The 19,316-nt window shown below is 41.5% G+C and overlaps 1 protein-coding gene across 6 annotated transcripts in view; it reads left to right on the forward strand.

Moving 5' to 3' along the window:
• Positions 1-19,316, forward strand: part of map4k5 (mitogen-activated protein kinase kinase kinase kinase 5) — a 37,973-nt gene that overhangs the window by 10,229 nt on the left and 8,428 nt on the right. The window contains exons 4-27 of one of the 6 annotated variants that reach the window (XM_030117234.1): positions 2,646-2,736; positions 3,858-3,922; positions 4,043-4,098; positions 4,207-4,254; positions 5,192-5,234; positions 5,326-5,398; positions 6,863-6,994; positions 7,422-7,484; positions 7,595-7,676; positions 8,527-8,643; positions 9,623-9,701; positions 10,789-10,860; positions 13,082-13,140; positions 13,295-13,362; positions 13,819-13,857; positions 15,392-15,436; positions 15,529-15,571; positions 15,669-15,879; positions 16,347-16,432; positions 16,749-16,790; positions 17,034-17,118; positions 17,188-17,267; positions 18,587-18,647; positions 19,172-19,174. In XM_030117234.1, the coding sequence (XP_029973094.1) occupies positions 2,646-2,736; positions 3,858-3,922; positions 4,043-4,098; positions 4,207-4,254; positions 5,192-5,234; positions 5,326-5,398; positions 6,863-6,994; positions 7,422-7,484; positions 7,595-7,676; positions 8,527-8,643; positions 9,623-9,701; positions 10,789-10,860; positions 13,082-13,140; positions 13,295-13,362; positions 13,819-13,857; positions 15,392-15,436; positions 15,529-15,571; positions 15,669-15,879; positions 16,347-16,432; positions 16,749-16,790; positions 17,034-17,118; positions 17,188-17,267; positions 18,587-18,647; positions 19,172-19,174 (1,743 nt within the window). The remainder of the gene's footprint in view (positions 1-2,645; positions 2,737-3,857; positions 3,923-4,042; positions 4,099-4,206; positions 4,255-5,191; positions 5,235-5,325; positions 5,399-6,862; positions 6,995-7,421; positions 7,485-7,594; positions 7,677-8,526; positions 8,644-9,622; positions 9,702-10,788; positions 10,861-13,081; positions 13,141-13,294; positions 13,363-13,818; positions 13,858-15,391; positions 15,437-15,528; positions 15,572-15,668; positions 15,880-16,346; positions 16,433-16,748; positions 16,791-17,033; positions 17,119-17,187; positions 17,268-18,586; positions 18,648-19,171; positions 19,175-19,316) is intronic. The other 5 variants (XM_030117235.1, XM_030117236.1, XM_030117239.1 and 2 more) reach the window with 5 other exon arrangements.

Consider the following 19,316-nt stretch of genomic DNA (forward strand, 5'->3'; position numbering starts at 1 on the left):
CAGTGTCGTCAAGTATCTGCAGTAAGCTGAAGAAAAAGAACGGCGCATGATTTAGGAGCAAATCACCAGCTAATACAGCAGCAAGACAGCCACAGTGTGCAGAAATGTGAAGGGAAGTGTCGCACAAAGGATTTAATTAGGGATTTCAGATGGAAAATTACTGGCGTGTTGTTTAGTTGGTGGGATCATACGGCACGTGTTGGCCTACCGGCAGGTTTTAATACACAGGCTCACATGGGAGAGGCTCAGCCCTCCCAGAAATGTAGAAAACAACTCTGAAAGGGTGCAGTGGGTGCCAAACTGTCAGGTTTTATTTGTATAAAGTTTTTCATGCAGGTTAGTGCAGAATGAGATGCCTTATAGGTGACAGCAGGGAAGAATAACAGCATTAATCAATGGAATTTAATGTAATTATATGAACAGATGCTCAATAACTTGTTTTTCTTCATAGCAGCAACTTCGTGCTTCCCATGACTAACAAATACTGATAACCAATAAAGTTTTTAATTGTTTCTATACTTGACACTGCTGATTGTTAGAAAAACGAAGATGTTAGTGAAGACAAACTTAACATTATAGCTGTGCTTCATACTTAACAAATTTACACGACCTTGCTGTCGGTGAAATAATCAAAAGACTTGTGTTCTTGATGAAATTGCAGGAGACTAAATTGATTAGTTGTGTTAAACTGTTCTATGTGGAGTTTTCAGTGGGACATGAATAAAATGATTTGAATTTGAAAATTTGATTCACCATTACAAGAAAACACACATTAAAACATTTAAGACCAGGTAGTTTTTGAAAGAATGTCATGTTTATTCATGTTGAGCAGAGCTAAAGGGAAGTTATAGCTCGACCCTTCACAGCTGTCCCTGTTTTTTTTTTTTTTTTTTTTTTTTTTTTTTTTTTTATCTGGCCTCTCTGAAAAATGACCTGCCCGCACTTGCTTTCACCATAAATTCAATAAGGTGCTTTAAACCTTTTGTTCATTTTGACATGACGGCACACACACTTCTCTGTTTCCACCACGTTTCTAAATGGTGTATGAAGGTTTAGTAGCTGTGACGCATGAAAATACACCCCTCACCAGCATAACAGCCTGAAACATCGAGACAAGGTGGGACAGTAACACTTTTTCATGTGATTCCAGCCAGAACATCTGAGGGATTGAGACTTCTTTCGAATTTGCTCCCAGTCAGTTTTGTCGGGGATATACACAGTAGTGAGTACTTGCTGTCATTTTGGACCAGTTGGACCGTTCTCCACCATCTCTGCCAAAAGACATCTGCCTGCAGAAAACTGCTTCTCTCTAAATATTTTTCCTTTTTAGGTTTTTCTTGGTAACCCCCGAGATTGTTGGGTCTGAAAATCACAGAAGGTCACTCGTTTCTTAAGTCCTTAAAGCAGCTTGAGATTGAGGACAAAAATATAGATTACACTGAAAACATTCAATATATATCTCAATGAGAAATAGAAGTGTGAAGATTTTATTGAACATCCCTCCCTTGACACAGGGAGAACATGCAAACTCTGCACAGAAAAGCCCTCAAACTTTCTCAATATGAGGAGAGGGCACTGTCCACTACACTACCACGTGAACTGAATCTGAAGCCATAAACTCAGATTAAATCCAAACAGTCTGGTTATAAGATGATTAAACTAGTTGAAGTATAATCAAGAGAAATCTGCCAGAAGACCTCGGGCCACGTTGTAGTTCATATCAGAATCAAACATTCAGTGAATCTTTGATTTTAGTCCTGCACTGACGAACAGTGAGCAGATTTATTGGACAGGACCTCCTGGGTCAAACCAGCTTGAACAATCTGTGTCTGTTAAAACCATACAGCGTTCACATGTCTGGATCCTATCTAAATTGGGTTTGGGCACGAGCCACCTGGCTCTGTTTCCGGGGTGAAAGTCACAGCCAACCAGAATTTACTCGACATTTCGTCTGGGCTGTCAGCTCATCTCTGACAGATTTCAGAGAATCCGTGTTTAGATGACACCTCACTATGAAAAAATAATAAATATCATCATCCATTAACAAAAATGGGCATGCTATTAGTGATTTGTTAGCACTGTAATGTGTTTTGGCACCGACTGCATCCATGAAATCAGATTAATCTGGACGCCTGCCGAGGATGACAGTGTGTTGATAGAGCACTGACGCTGGCAGCGTCTGGTCGAGCTTAGCCTCCTGTAAATGTATTCCACCGCTGTGTCTTTGCACAATTGGGAGCAGCTGGGCCCACATATTTCAGCCTCTGCTTCCTACTGGTCGGATGTGTTAGCGTTGGTTGCTGCAGCCTGGATATTGGCCTATACCGCACAAACTTTTAAAGTACAAGATGTTCTTACTGATGTTGGCCGTTCTGTAATCTGCTGCCTTTACCCAGACCGTATGGAAACATGTAATCTCGAAGTAAATACAGCATTACGTCTTTTTTTTTTTTTTTTTTTTTTTTTACGTTTGTTAAGTCTAGGTTGTACTCGTCATTTGTCCTGAAATGACTGTTTAAAATCAGGACGATGTTTTCTCGGCTCAGTTTAGCACATGAAATGTGGACTGATTATCTAAATTGGATGTCAACACACCTTTTATTTTGTTTGTCTCATTTGTCTGTGTGATTTCTTCTTCTTTCCAGGGGATGACTTTTCCATCATACAGCAGGAAATTTTCATGGTGAAGGAATGTATGCACCACAACATTGTGGCCTACTTTGGGAGCTACCTCTGGTAAGAGCCGAATTGAAAATACTCCTGCTTTGTCACTCTGTCAGTGGTTTCTCCTGTCGCGCGCAGCCGGGCCGGGCCGGGCCATAACATCTGTGGAATTCATATGTAACTGTCAAAAGGATTTCAGCAAGCCGCTGCCTGAAACTCACATGATGCACTTAATTGCCTGGGTCACATCGGCGTGCGAAAGTATGAGTCAAACTCCTGAACAGGGCTGACTGGTGCTGACGAGGCCCTTCAGTGCCAGGATGCAGCGCTCGTGCCTTAATGGAGCCTGTGTTTTGTGGCTGACATCTTAGAGGAAGTAGGTCCGGTCCGCCCACAGCTGCCTCAGACTTCCAGCAGGTTTAACAGGAATATGAGCCTCTGAACTGTTTTATACGGCTGTTAGTGCAGAGGGATGTTGTGTCTCATCACAGCAGGAATGGCTCTTATAGTCGCGCCGCACAAAGCTCGGCTGCTTACAGTAAAACGGTAATGAGCAACCGCTCACGTATTAATTCACACAAGGCTATAATAATAGAGTGGTAAGACTCATCAATTGCGTAAAAGTGAATATTTTTAACAATCTTAAAATAGAACATTTTCAATCAAGTGATGAAAGGTATTATTAATAATTCACAACTGTAATGCCCGATGGTGCTGAACAGTTTTGCTCTAGTTGCCGACATCAAGCGTCTGTGTGGTTTTATCAGTTACTTTTGGCTAAATTGACCTTTTCACAGTGGGCCGATGTTTTCTAGTTTTGTTTTTTCACTTCTCTCTTGTCAGACGCTGCATACATACAACTAGAAAACCACAAACTGAACAGTTTCTCACCTCTCCATGTACTTTTTTTTTGGCAGCCTGTGTAGAGAAACCAGCTTGATGCTATCTTCAGTCAATGCAGTTTTTTTCCCCCCTGAATAGTTTAACAAAACACAATTTGTGATCAGTGAAAGTGTTTGGTTCTTTTAGAATTTCTAAACAAGGTGGCCTCAATTCAATTGAATTAAATTCAGCTTTATTGTGATGGGCTGGTGACCTGTTTGCCCATATTGACGCAATAGTTAAATAATGTGTCATTAATCTGAAAAAACATTTTTTAACCTACTAATTGTGTGTGTTTGTTTATTTTCCAGTCGAGAGAAGCTTTGGATATGTATGGAGTACTGTGGTGGAGGGTCACTGCAGGACATCTATCATGGTACGCTTCTCTTTTTTTACTACTTTCATAAGAAATAAAGACGTTCTGTTGCAATGTCCATCTTGAAATCCTTCTCTGACTTCCATGACATGTAAACACTTAAATATTGTTTTTCTATAGTGACCGGACCGCTGTCAGAGCTACAAATAGCATATGTGTCCAGAGAGACCTTACAGGTAGACTGATCATTAAATGTTCCTTTGATTAAATTACACTAAGTTTTTTTTTTTTTTTTGGGGTGGGGGGGATCTGATCTTGTTTATGAATGCTTGATTCTTTCACAGGGTTTGGGATATCTGCACAGCAAGGGCAAGATGCACCGTGACATCAAGGTATCATAATATTTTTATGTCCACTTCAATGTAGTGCGCGCACATTGTCTGATTGCCTCACTGGATCTTTATATCACTGCTGAGTTCAATCTGTCAGTATTGAGGCATTTCAGCTGCTGTCTTTCTAAACTCCTGGAGGATGGAGCTGCCAGCTGGCAGACAAGTAGGAAGACCTGAAAGGAGATTGATAGATGCAGTGAAGGAGGGCATGGAGATCATGGGTTTAACAATAGAGGAGGCAGGGGACAGGGTGGGATGGAGGCAGATGACCCCTGGCAACGACCCCTGAAGGGCGCAGCCGAAACACAAAGAAGACAAAAAGTCGAGGCTTGATTCGTTTTCGGCTTTTTCTGAAACATTGCCACTTTAAATGCTTTTTGTTGGTTTTGAGTTTGGAGGTGAGACTTCAGTCTGGCGTGCAGCTCAGCAGAGGTGTGAGGTGAAGTTATGAGAGCTGAGGATGTGCTCACTTTGGAAGTGCACGACTGACGGTGCAGCTTAGCGCTGTTTCGAGGCCGAGCAAAGTGGACGGTGCTGGATGCACACGTAAAAAGGCTGCAGCCTCACTCTCATGTGTTATCATAGAGGTCAGGGCTGGACCTATTATCTTTTCTCAGCGCTACGCAGCAAGCACTTCCTGTTTCCTCTGCTCTCACCGCAGGATGCCACCAGAGAGACTGTCAGTCACAGCCAACAGAAACACTCAGTGGAGCTGTTGAATAGGCGTCGATCCTGATTCAGTTTTACTGGAAGTCAAATCAGCAACTGGCCATTTGTCAATGCATTAACCAGAATATTATATCACCCAAACATATTCACACTTTAACAGGTTTACTGTGAAATAATGTGGAAACACTTTTTTACTTGTGATGCTAATATATTGTTGTCTATTGAATGAGTTTGAAGAGAAACAAATATTTCTGTGCTTCATTGACAGGGAGCAAACATACTTCTAACAGACAACGGGGACGTGAAGTTAGGTAAGTTTCCTCTGAGCCTCTTAAGTCCTCACTAGGTTTCAGTCGTATGTGCGTTACATAATCTGCAAAGTCCTGTCAAACCTCGTTACAGCTGACTTTGGAGTTGCAGCCAAAATCACGGCCACCATTGCCAAAAGAAAGTCCTTCATTGGAACACCGTATTGGTGAGTGTCGCCCTCTTTCAACAGGCCTTTGGCCCCATGACAGGTTTTGTTAGCCCTGTTTAAAGAAGCTGTGATTAAAGACTTCAAGCCACGTATCCCAATATATTCCAGTCTACTTACTGTTAAACCGTTTTTTAAATTTACTTTTACTGTGCCACTGTGATCACACACCTGACAGACACTTCACCGTATTTGGTAGTTGATACTTTCTTTCTGTTTCTTCAACACTATGGATGAAATGGTTTGTTTGTTCCTGTCAATTAAATGAAAAATTAAATCAAGACTTGTCAACTATTCCAAGAAATATAAACCTTCTGAATATTTTTTTTTACATTGTTTGCCACTAATTCCTCTATATATTTTTAAACTTTTTCTCTGAAAGTATAGTTTGTTAGCAGTCCTTTGAAGCTTTTAATCACAATCTTTCTAAGTCAAAATGGGTTTGAATGCTGCTCGCACTTTACACCATGCTGTACATTTCAGATTATAAATCGTATGATCAGGTTCATAGATGCAATGAATGCTGGAGCCTCTAGCTTTAGAGTTTGGTAGGAGCAAATCTTGTGAGGTTGTGGTCATGATGAGTCCAGGCTAATACTGTATTGAAATACTTCAGTGAATGTGATATGTGCTTTTTATTTTCTGTCAAAGCCCACAGGCTACCTTGTTTGTTTTGTTGATGCTCTGTAACCTCCGCTAGTGGTGTGCAAATGCATGACAATTCAGTGGCTTCATACATGAATGAAACATAATGTCAACAGACTGACATTCTGCCAGCGGATGTTGAGCGTTTTATGTGAGCAGTCGTGTGCATCCATAATTCACACTGCGATAGGTGTTGCTTGTGTGGCGTCAATAGTGTTAGTGGCAAAGATAAGAATTTGCATTGTGCTCATTTTTGCATCTTGCACTTCCATTTAGTGCACAAGTGCAGCTGACCAACGGTTCAATGTAGAGATTGTTTTTATACCTATAAATAGTGAATGATGTGATATTTTTGTATTTTTCCGTTTTAACCTATTTCCTCATACGTATATTGTATGTGATTAATGTTCCAAAAGAGAAACGGTTGATTTTTTAAAAATTTTCTAATGAAGCAGGGCTGCTCCACCCGTTTGCCACAGTCCTGAGTGTTTTTTGGTCTTTTCCAGTTGCAGCACAGCTGATTGCAATAAGGGCTCATTACTGGGCTCTTTCACAAACATTTTGAAGACATCAGTTTCAGATCGAGATGTGCTCAAGCAGGGAGAGACTTAAAACATGCAGGGCTCCGACCTGCGACATGAGATCTGGAGTTGAGTCGCTCTGCTTTAAATGCCTAAAGCAAGGCCTTTATACCTCTATTTTGTCACTGATTTCCAACTTATAAACAGAAAGACGGGAGAGGTTTCACTGCAGCTTATAAACATCCTTTAAGCCTTAATTCTCAAGTCTCCACTGAAACTTTGTGACGACTTTGTACAGGATGGCTCCTGAAGTAGCAGCGGTGGAGAAGAACGGTGGTTACAACCAGCTGTGTGACATCTGGGCCGTTGGCATCACGTCCATCGAGTTGGCCGAGCTTCAGCCCCCGATGTTTGACCTGCATCCAATGAGGTCTGTTTCTGTTCCAGCAACAATCGTCTCACACTGCTCCTGCACAGGGCTCCTGATGTTTTCATTTATCTTTGAATGTTTCATTTCATGTGCCAAATAATTCAAAAACCATTTTGTTTTTGTGAAATATGTCAGGACTTACTTAGAGCAGAGGTTCCCAAATTTTTTTTACGAATAATTCAGGGACTCCCTGACAACCAAACATAACAACATTACTTTTATAACTAGCAATAAAAAAACACAACAAACCATAGATTTGCAATTATATGAAATATATTTCTTAAAGCTGTTGAGTGAAGTTTAAGCTGAAGTTAGCAGCATCTCGCCACAGACGACTCGCTGAGGCTTTTCATTCATGATTTTTAATTGCTTTGATTTAAGTGGAGGCACCTTTCAGTCCTTTTAATGCTCTGTTTGTCTCCCGTAGGGCCTTGTTTCTGATGTCAAAGAGTAGCTTCCAGCCTCCCAAACTAAAAGACAAAAACAAATGGTGAGTGTCTCAGAATAATCATTGTATATGGCAGGTTTGATATGATGGTTTATACTTTGGTCTCCACTGTGATAATCATTGTAACAAAACAACTTTATCTGCGCCCTCAGGTCCGCCGCCTTCCATAACTTTGTCAAAGTATCTCTAACAAAGAACCCCAAGAAGCGGCCTACAGCTGAGAAGCTGCTTTCGGTAATAATCTTATGTTTTAAATATGTGTGTGGTCTTTAAATTTTATTTTATATGCATCATCTCAAAATATTTAAATATATCATAAGATCAGATGATATTCCTATATCTTTTTTAACTGTAGGACTGAATTATTATTATTATTACGTTTTAGTTTTTATGTTATGATCGTGTTTTTTTTTTCCCAAAATATACTTGAACACATTTGTAAAAGAACAGATGAAGAGCGAAAGAAACGTATGACTAAAACAGAAATACATTTAAGAAACAGGAACATAATTCCTAAACGCAAGCTGTTGACACTTGTGCTGCAGTTTGGCTGGCTTTTTATGCTAGATTTCTTTTCTACTGCAACCAGGACTTGAACCGGACTCCCCAAGGAGCCAAAAACTATGAATGAATGTGCAGAGCACATGTTCAAATGCTTTTCACAACACAAATATTTCAGCATGACTTTCTTTGAGATCACCGAGAATCTAAGTGGTTTAAATGGATGAATTTCAGCAAGTTTTTTTTCATCTTCAAATCTTTTAATTACATATTAGAGAGAGTCTCAGATCACAGAAAATGGAGTCAAAGTTCACCTGGCCCCTGTCCTGTTTCTAGTTTCCGGGCCTCAGTCTGAGCGTCTGCTGTATCTTAAAAGGTGAACTTCGTCTGTCATCGCCGCAAATCGGATGCACCAGCCTCCTGGAACCTGAAAATTACTGCAGACGTTTTTCATTTACTCCGCTGAAATAAAACTCTCTTCTTTAAATATGTCATGTGCTGTACTTAAAGGTAGAGATGCCAGACAACTGATGGTGACGTTCTTAAATTATGGCTTCTTTAAAACGGTGTCTGTTGCTTTTAGCATGTCTTTGTGGCCCAAACGGGTTTGACGCGGCGGCTCGCCCTCGACCTCCTCGACAAGATGAACAACCCAGACAACCACCAGCATTACGTTGAAGTGGATGATGACGACCTCGAGGTAACATCTACTTCTGTCTCACATAATCATGGGAAAATCATCTCTACCTTTTATTCCTTTTTATATACTGCTAGAATGTTTAAAGCCTTTAACATAAACTACCATAAAGTTGAGAGATGGCGTTTTGTGCAGATATACGAGCCATCTGAAGCCACTGCTGTTATTCCAGAGCTCAGACTCCTGCAGCTGCACATGCAGGGCAAGTTAATGCCTGCGCATGCAGCATTTTACCTGAAAGAAAAGCGAAGGGAAAATCAAGAGTTAAACAAACAGCCCACAGACCGTTAAGACGGGAGCTCGGGAAAGGCATTGTTGTATCATTTTAAGCCCTCTTGTCGCTGAAAAGACTTCAGAAAGTTCAAAGTTCAGAAAGAGAAATAAGAAAAACTACAGATAGCAGAAATATATCAGAAAAAAAGCCAACATGCACAAGTGCATTTTTATGATTGTCATACTGTGAACAATTAAAAAGTACCCTTAAAAAGACAGCCTGTCCTTGTCAAAGACAAAGCCTTCAGAAAAACTGACAGGCCTTTTATTTTCATTGAATAGAAATATAACAGTAAAGTTTTGGCAGCTCAGCCGCAAAGTATAAATCAGCAAGTAGTCAAGAGGCTCGGTTTCATGTTCCCTTTAAAACTTTCCCTTCCCCCTTCTTCTTGATTCTCTCCATTGACATTATTATTCCAACTGGAATCAACATCACATCTATGTGGCAGCCAAAGAGGTGGTACCAGCGCCTTTTAAGAGACCATTGTGCTTTTCTCGCCCTGACAGCAGCAGCACTGTCTTGGGCACGATGAGTGAAAAAAAGCCCACAGAGCTATTGACTGCAAGCAGTGGAGCTTGTGGCAAACAAACAGCCTCTGAGATGCATAATAATGTGACGATAGCAGCCACCAGTTTAAGAACTGGTTTCACTCCCAAAAGCGAATGTGGTGAGCAGAGTTATATCAGTGTCTCCATCGCTTTGTTTCAGCCGCTCTCTGCAGTCCGACACACCATCCGCTCCACCAACAAGCAGGCCCGAGCTGAGAGGACGCGCTCAGAGATAGACTGTAAGTGAACAGAAAGTCCAAACCCATTTTCATGACCGGTCCCCCCCCCCTCTGTCTCACATCTGCTCCATCGCTGGCCGGCGTGTCAGTCAGCCCGGCTGTTCAGGTCAGAGAAGGTTTGCCTGAGGGTCACTGCTCTAATCCTGCAGCAGCACTGACTGGCACCTTTCCAGACCACAGCATGAGGGAGCGCATGTAAAAATATCCCGGGGATTCACGGAAGGGAAGGTGGATGTCGAGGAGTTCAGGATGCTTCCGTGTAGCATGTGTTATTTTAAAACAGCTGTCTATTGATCGAGCTTGTCTGGAGGCTGAAGTGACGTCACTCGGTCCAGATCAAGAGTCTTGATGACTTTACAGCCCTGCCTGGTTGTGTTTGTGTTGCCGTAGTCCAGGGGTGTCAAACGCACAGCTCATGGGCCGAAGCCCGCCTGCAGGGGCCCAGTGCGGCCTGTAAGGAGAGGATTTCTGAACTAATGGCTTATTCACCAAATGAAATTCAGGCGAGTGATTTTTTTTTACAGTCTTCGATTAAAAAAAAATCTATGAAAACGCAAAGTGATTCTTATATGTTTCAGGTTGTTTTGCTATTTTTGAAATAGCAGTTTTTGGGGTTTTTTTTCGGTTTTTTTCGGTGTGAAAAAAAATGTCCTCTATGTGTGAACTTTTTTTTTTTATTTCTTTACAAAAGCAAACATTTCTAGCTGTTACTGTGATATATATATATATATATATATATATTTTTTTTTTTTTTTTTTTTTTTTTTTTTTTTTTTTTTTTTTTTTTGTGGTCCTGGTCCACTTCACATAATATGGGGCTCCATATGAATCCTGAATTTATTGAGTTTGACACCCCTGTCGTAGAGTGGTGCTGAATGTCTGAGGTTTGTGGTCGTTCTATCAGGTTTTGTTTTTTTTTGGATGACGTAGTAATAGTTGAGTGGAGTGTTGAGACGTCTGCCTCATCTGTGCTTCATTGTGTCGTCTGATTGTGCGCACTGTGATCGTCTGTACCCGATACACGTCCTGTTTGGTCCTTTTTCAATCTAAATTTCTCACTATTATCTGACCTTCCCTCCTTTGTAAAGCAAACAATGGAACAGACCATGGAGGGCCACTCTCAAGTCCTAGCTTCTCTGAGGCACACAGGGGGGATGCAGGTCAGTGACAGTGTAGTGAGACAGTGTGTGTTTGTCTAATTCACCGGCTCACTCCCTGTGACCCTCTGGGATGGAGGAAATTAATGCGTAGTATCACAGTAAACTAAGGATGGGTATGAGTGGCACTAATAAGGTGAGTGCTTCAGCATCAGTTTGGGTGCTGTGACTTCTCCGCTTCTGTGATACTGACTGAAATAAACTTACATGTGGACGACTAATCAGACTCTTAACAAATACATTTGATTGTTGTGTCTCACCCAGTCTTTCAACTATTTGGAAAGTCCCACTTTCTCACTGTTACCTGTGTTCCGGATGAATTCACACTTTGGTTTGATTAAAACATTTGGTGCACCTACACTGTTTAAGGCTGCAACCTGAATACTGATCCACTTCTGAAATAATGAATAATGTGGGAGAGGCCATGCAGTGCATGCCAACATTTAGATTTTGGAGCGTATGCAGCTGACTGCGGGTGAAGTCGAGTGAGGCAGACAACATTCACACGAACAATTTCAGTCACCAAATGTGGACTGTGAAAAACCCACAGAGAAAGCGAGGGCGTGCACGGGGGAACAGGAAGGCCCCCCCGACACACACACACACACAGTCCGGACTTTATTTCTTGCTCTGATGCACAAGTGCAAACCACAACACCGCTGTGCAGCTCTTCAATCATATATATATATATATTAAAAAAAAAAAAAAAAACTGTTCAGCTCTAGCAGGCTCTGAAACGCTTCTGCAATGTAATAGTAAACAGACATCTGATTGTTGTTGGTAGTCTCAGCTCGTCCTCAGCAGGAATTCAAACATTAGCTCTTCTAAAAGGAAACTTTACAGAAATCTTCACCTTTTCTTGAACAAATCTGCATTTAGATCTGTGTCTTGCTGTGTTCTAAGCTCCACTAAACCTAACTATAATCTGTTGTTGTTCTTCTGAGGTAGTTCCACAAGCTGAAATTTGCCTGTTTGCACTGAATGAGGCTCTACTCAAGTTGGATTGAAATTTTAACAGTCATGTGCCATTCATCCATCCGCTGATCGTCTTAATCGTTAAGTCCAACTCAGATCCCAGCTGACTACGGGTAAAGGCAGTGTACACTTCACAGGGCAAACATACAGTCACACATTCTTACCATTTAAACTCAAGTGCATGTTTTTTAACCTTTAGGGAAGAGAGAACAAACAAACTGCTCACTATAAGCACAACTGTGGACTGAAATCTGAGAAATGGGAAGAGATTTCGGACCACTACTGTGTAGGCTCACTACCTTACCACCTGTAGATTTAGTAATAGTTACTGCACTTATCCCAGCATGCAGGAATCTGGTCATTGTGACAGTTAATGTCCGATAATATGGATCATAAACATGTTCGACATGCTGCATGTTGACATATACTAGTCTGAAGTTGAAATACAAGGGTGGACACAAAGTGAACCAAACCAAAGTGTGATATTTTTCATGTTTTTTATGCTTTGGTTTGGGCCAGAGAAACTCACCCCAAGTGTGAACACAGCCTTAAAAATCTGCAGCACCTCCCCATTATCAGCATACCTCAAGCTTAAAAACAGAGTGGGAGAAAAAAACCAAATCTGTGGTTTGAATTCTTGAGTACAACGTTTCTTTATGATTGGGAAACTGATTATGTGGGAGTATTTTTTGGCAGGTTGGATGATTCTTTCACCTTCAGGATCCCATCGTGTTTATACTGGACACTGAACCGGTCTCTCGCTCTCCCCCCCCCAATCGGATCAGCAGTTTGACAGAATATGACCTCAAACGTAAACTTGAGGGAGATCTGTTCCATTTATTAGCATCTCTGTCTCCCTCACCAATCTCTTCTCCAAAGTGAGCAGACCTGGTTAGTGTCAAGTGTAATCTGTGTTTGTCTTTGGTGACCAACTCATCTTGGGGCTGCAGACCAAACATTCGCGCAGCAGCGTCATAAATCAGCAAAGGATCTCTGCGGTATTTTGGCAGGTACACTGTAATGGAAGCAGTAGATCTGCTTTTGGTTCATTCTCACACGTGATCGTATGCTCAGACTGAACTTGGAGCGTGTTTCCCAAGACTCCTGGCTGGTACTAATACACATGATCCCCCCACGGCTTTGTGTGCCTTTAAGCCTCGAGCTCTGATGCCCTCTAGTGTCAGACCTGTGCAAGAGAGGGAACAAAAACTGAACGTTTTTCTCTTTTTATTTTTTTTACAATCCACAGTTGACAAGCTCCAGTTCGAACCACCACTCCGGAAGGAAACCGAGGCTCATTCTGAGATGGTAATTATCACCTTCAGTATTACTCACTTTAGTTTCTGTTTGAAAAGACTTAATTTCACCATGCCTGTCAAACAGAAGTTATTATGTTAATGTGTGAAAGAAAAGTGCAGATATTTAGAAAGTCTATTTCTGTGCATGTCCGCCCTTTCCACAGGATGTGAGTAAAGATAATGACTTCCCCTCACCCTGGAGTCCCTTCGCAGAGGGAGGAATAACAGCCAGGTAATCCATGGAAACTGCTGGAATAGAACGCGTTTCTATTTACACTTTCTCTCTCTGTCTTTTGCTCTTCAACTGGTTTGTATTAAACAAAACACATCGCTTGAGACTGGAGGCTAAAGTTTTGTTGCATGTTAATACAAAGAAACCTAAAGAGGCTTTCAGGTGTGAAAGCACCCTTATTGATATTATACAGTTAAATATAATAATCTTGATGATCTGTGTAGAAATTCTTGTGAATGCTTCTCACTGTTGCTCAGTCAGTGCATCTAATCTGTGCCTGTGCATGAACTCCCTTTCCCCCTGTATGCAGTTTATAAAAAAAAAAAGTTGCTTCAGCCTTTAAGCTCCACCTCACAACGTGCTTTGTTTGTTTTTTGTTTATTTTTTTCTCCCTCTCTCACTTATCTGCGTGCTGTCATGGCTGTCCGTCTCTTGTCTCGTCTTGTCCTCCTGAAGGAGCCTTCTCAAAAGCGTTGAGGATGAATTGTTCCAACGGTAACCCTAACACTGTGTGTGTGCTGTAGTACCCCACACCATACCCATGCACCTCGCACTCCCTCACCACCCGTCCTGCACTAGTCAGCCCCTCCGGCATCCCTCCATTTTCCACCTGTGGCATGTTAACAGCTCCAGCACTGCATTGAAGGAAAATCACACAGTTTTGAAAAACGCGTGAGCCACTAACAGATGTGTGAAAAAGCAAAGAGATAACATTGAGAAGTTTCAGTGAAATCAAACAAAGAAATCAGACATCATTCCAGCGACTGAGTACAGTTTAGTGGATCGCAGCTGAAAATTGCCGACAAAGGCCGAGAGGAGGCTGGACGGAAAGGGATGTGATTCCTGAATTTTGAACAAAAACAGCACAAGTGAAGACAAATAGAGTTCATTTGAATCATCGATCCATCCATCCATTCATTAATCCATTATCCTGACTTCAGAGCAGATCACCGTTGTTATTAGATGATAGACAGATGTGAATGAGCTTCCATTCCATCACAGGCTATAACACAGAGAGAGAGACAACCAAACACACACACTCACCTACAGCCAGCGGTTAATCTACAAAGAGCACAGTCAGTTCAAACCAGGAATTTTTCTGACATATTGGTCTGAATATCTGACGGTTTTTGGTGTTTTGGGGAGAAGAAGGACTAAAAAACTGGTCTGTCTAATATTCAGCTCCTGGTGTGATGCCAAGTTCTGCATGCAGCGAAGTGATTATTCATAGCAGGGAATGATAAATGGCAAACCAGCTACAGGTGCTGGACAGTGTTGTTTAGAGCTGTTCACCCTGGAGACTGTATATTAAACTGGAACACTAAACATCTGAGAAGAACCACACGCGTTTGTTGCAAGTTATTAAAGATGTTAACTTCTCTTTATTAATAAAAGAAAAACAATATTTGAACTATTTTCCGAACATGAATGACTGTGTTGTACCTGGCAATATATAAATGAAGCTCAATTGAATTGAATTGAATTGAATGAGCCTTGTAAAAGTGACGTTGTTTTCTGTCTGATCTGTTGTGTTCTGACCAGTACAGTACTTGCACTCCAAAACTCTTCAGTATTATATTTTATGATTCCCATTGCAACATATTGTTCACCATAATGTGCATTAATAGATACTTTTTAATCTGGGCCTTTCATTCTCCCTCTGTCCCAGGCAAGCTGTTATTATTGATTCAGTTGTTTTTTTTTTATTTATTTATTTATTTTTAACCTTTAATTATTGTGCTGCAACTCAAATAGAATTATGCTTTTATGTCTTCCCGAAAACATATCTGTCAGTGTTGAGTAATGTTAAGTGTTACACACACACACACACAAAAAAAAAAACACAGTCAACTGGCAAACATAAATTTAGAGATGATTTAATGTCTTGAGTCATCACTGTTGCTCTTCCCACGAGAATGTTGCTCCCTTTACTCAAAGGAGGGATTTTCGGTAAACATTTGCTCCATCCTCTCCCTCCTGAGCCCCATGAGTCTGTTTTTCCCCTCTGATTCCTGTTTGTGACCTGCAGGGGACACATTGCTCATCTTGAAGATGCTTTTGAAGAAGTTGAGCTGTGAGTTCTGTTGATAAAACCTTATCTGATCATGTAAAGAAAAATAATTCACTCCTGTAAAATATTCCTAACTTAAATAACTTTCAATACAGGTCAACTCTCAAGCCAGGTGTTCCCCCTCCTCTTCCTCCAAAGGTGAATTATGATTGTCTTACTCTTCTGTGTTTTCAATCTGTGTCTCTGCTCTACAGAGGTTTCGGTTAAGGCTAAATGTTTCTTCTTTCCCTCTCAGCCTCGATTGAACAGCTCGTCAGACGAGCTTGGCCTCAATGACGAGCGGTGTCTGACAGTTCGGAGGTTTCCTAATTCGGAGAACGGCCCGAGCCAAGCGGCTCGCAGACAGAGCACACCTGAGCAGGGCAACAAGGTGGAGCACTCCTCCCCTGATTACCTCTCAGCCAGCGTCAGCAGCCCCGGCCTCTTGTCGCACGCCTCCGATCCCGGTGAGCCTCAGCATTCCCTTTCAGCCGGCTGTGTATTCGTACTGTCTCAACACCCTGTTCTGTAAGTGAGCACATCTTTTACTTTTGCAAGCCCTCAGTAAACCTAAACCCAAAGGTAAGGCACTGGTGTTAATGTGTGTGATCTGAAGTTTCCTCCCTACCAAGTAAAATTTGGATGAAGCCTCAAAAAATATTAAACCTTCAAAGTAGAATCAGTGGGCTAGTAGTACAGTATGATCCGACACAAATATCTGTTGCTACACCTTTGGAAATCACCTTTAGCTGCTTACAGAAGCTCCCTTTGGAAAATTTTCTGTTGTGCATCAATAAATAAAATAATCTAATCACTGCAGCCGCTACAGTGAGGTTGTGCAGCTGTGAGTTTCTGTCCCGTGTTTGGTGTTTTCAGTTGAACTGTGTGTTTGATTTTTGTGTCTGAGTCGATCTGCCTCCCCTCTCTGTGACAGATAACGATTCAGACGGCAGTGTGAATGGAGGCAGTCCCAAACCACCGCCCAACCGGCAGCACCGGAAAGAGAAAAAGGAGTACCCTGTGAGTTTACAGATATTTCACAAGAGAAGCCACAAGATAGTCGTTAGTCCCATCTTGAGTTTGTTCCTTGGATATAAATGTCATGCGGTCTTAAGCCTCCATGTGGTGTTTGCATTGTTTCGAGCTGACTCCACACTCAGACCTCAAATATGCCGTTTTCCTCCCCCTTATCCAAATGCTGACAGTCCAAAAAAGTCTGGAATCCACTCTGGGCCATCATCTAATGGACTTTGACAGGACACAGAAAAACCAGTGTTGTTGTTGTTTTATCTCTTCTGTGTTCACAATGGTCTCCGTTTCCTCTGCTCTTCTTCAGAAGCCTGCCATCAACGGCCTGCCCCCAACTCCCAAAGTACTGGTGAGTGAATCATCTGCATCGTCCCTCTCAGTCTTCACTTCTTCCCCGCTGGCCTTCCATCATGGACTCTCTTCATAAGCCCTTGTGTGATCTGTTGCTGTACATTCTGGAGATATTTGGGGCCTGTGGAGCTTTGTGCTTTGCGGTCCAGCTCCGCTCCAGCTCATGAAAAGCCTGGCTGACATTTCACACCTCACTGGTCCAGAGGCGGCTGCTCACGAGCTGTGCGGCTTTTCTTTGCAGATGGGAGCCTGTTTCTCTAAAGTGTTTGATGGCTGTCCACTGAAGATAAACTGTGCCACGTCATGGATTCATCCAGACACTAAAGGTAGAATATCATGTACAAATACAGAATTGAGATGTTTTATTGAAGCTAATAATTATTTTTCTCTTGTAGATCAATACTTGATCTTTGGAACGGAGGATGGCATCTATACGCTGAACCTTAATGAACTGCACGAAGCCACAATGGAGCAGGTAACGGTGAACTCTTTTCACATTGCAGGAGATTTCATAATTTAACTGTGCATTTAGAAAACCTCAGCACATGCCCAGTGAAATTGCCCTGTGAAACAAACAAACTAGGGTGGCCATGATGTAATTTCTAGAAATGAGAACACTCGAGACACTTCAATGAAAGATGGCTTATACTTTTTTATATATATAAAAAATATATAATGCCATCTATATATAGGTAGAAAATTCAAGCAACATAACAAAATGTCTTTTTATAACCAAAGAGACTAATTTAGATGGGATTCTAAGACGATACTCAACATGCTTTAGCATGCCTTAATCTCTCTTTTTGACAAAGAATGGTCCACATCTCACTTGAACATTTCTGGAATTGAATAATATAATGCCTCTTGTGTAGACAAAATACAACAAAAAGGTTTCTCTTTTGAAGCCTTACTAGTCAGGTTAGTAAAAACAAATAAAATTCCAATTTTTTAATTCATATTCATAGCCAATAATGGAAAAAACATTGAAAATGAGACATTTTCATGGAGCAAAAGAGGACAAGCTGAGAAGTCGAATGTTGATGTCCGGGCTCATTTGAGTGCATTTGCTCAGAAGACATAGATCCATAATGAGCTAACAAGCAGAAAAATAAATACATGTAAGATGTGGTATTTGGCTTATCTTCTGACTTTTCAGCCGTTGGAATACATTACTTAACAAAACCAGATCGATGTGTTTGATAACTGCCCAGCCTATATGTTTGGAGCAGTTTGCATTACGCACAGCATTTTTTGGTCTTTAGCCACTGCACAGCAAACTTCAGTTTTAGGATTTGAAGACCCACATGTGTCTTTCGGCTCTGACAGAAAACCTGAGGTCTGATTTAATTTCATTCGTGATGGGAATGTCCAAAAGCAAAAGCCCGCTGTTGTAGCATTATACTGATTCTTTAACTTGGGTCTCTACAATTCAGGAGATCAATGTCAACTATTTGGCAGAGGATGTAACTGAAAGCATTTTAATATTTGGTCCTTTGTTCATTTGTGGAATGACTCAATGCAAATGGAAAGCTCTGTCCTCAGATCCTCAGCCTCACTGTGCAGCTATTTGTAATCTAAAAAGTGAAGTTTTAGTGAGCTAATCTGTATTTTTGGAAAGAGCCTGATGTCCCGAGGGGCCGCACCAGCTGGTACACTGTGAACACGTGGCTTGGCTTATGTGTTCACACACAAAATCAATAATTAGTTTAGGCCAATAAAACAATGTGAGAATCGCTTGAGAAATGTGTAACTTTTTTACCAATCCTTTCTTTCCTCTTTAAATTGTCTGTCCAGCTTTTTCCCAGGAAGTGTACGTGGCTGTATGTTATCAACAACAACCTGATGTCTCTATCAGGTAAGTGATGGACCTCTCAGCCTCCTGTTTCAGCAGCCACTGTCATAACCCGCTGCTTCTTTGTCCTGCGTTATCTGGCTGCACCTGAAGGCCACACAGTCTCTCCATATCTGCAGCCCTAAAATAAAGATCTCCTCTGTTTGCCATCAGAAAGCGGCTCTAAGAGCTTGGTGATTCACGAGTGACGCATTTGGCTTTTACAGCCTGCTTTACTGCAGAAGAACCATTGATGTATTGATCTTTGGAGGTTACGATGTTTACTGTGTTGTCTGTGGTCAGAAAACTCAAATCATCCATCATTTGAAACCCAACTGTCTCCATTTGGCTGTTCTGAGAGTCCTATCCTTTTCTCGGTTTAACAGTTGAGGATGGGATTACAAAGCGAGAGGTCTACTTTCGGTTTTACCTTCAGCAGTTTGCTCCTTGATATACCTAACCTCTGTTCTCTTCTCCTCTTCCCTTGGACACTGTCCACCCTCCTCTCGCCTGGCTTGATTTGATATTCTACTAACTGGCTTCATCAGAAGGTAATCATGCTTCACATCATCATCACACCTCTGTTTTTTATCGCTTTTCACATCTAACCCCTCCAATCGTGAAAACTGCTTCACCAGGTCCAGGATGTCAAGAAATTTTAAGGGTATTGTTTGAGTCGAGGCTTGGCTCGAT

This window comes from Salarias fasciatus, chromosome 19 (genome assembly GCF_902148845.1).
Source record: "Salarias fasciatus chromosome 19, fSalaFa1.1, whole genome shotgun sequence".
Lineage (NCBI taxonomy): Eukaryota > Metazoa > Chordata > Actinopteri > Blenniiformes > Blenniidae > Salarias > Salarias fasciatus.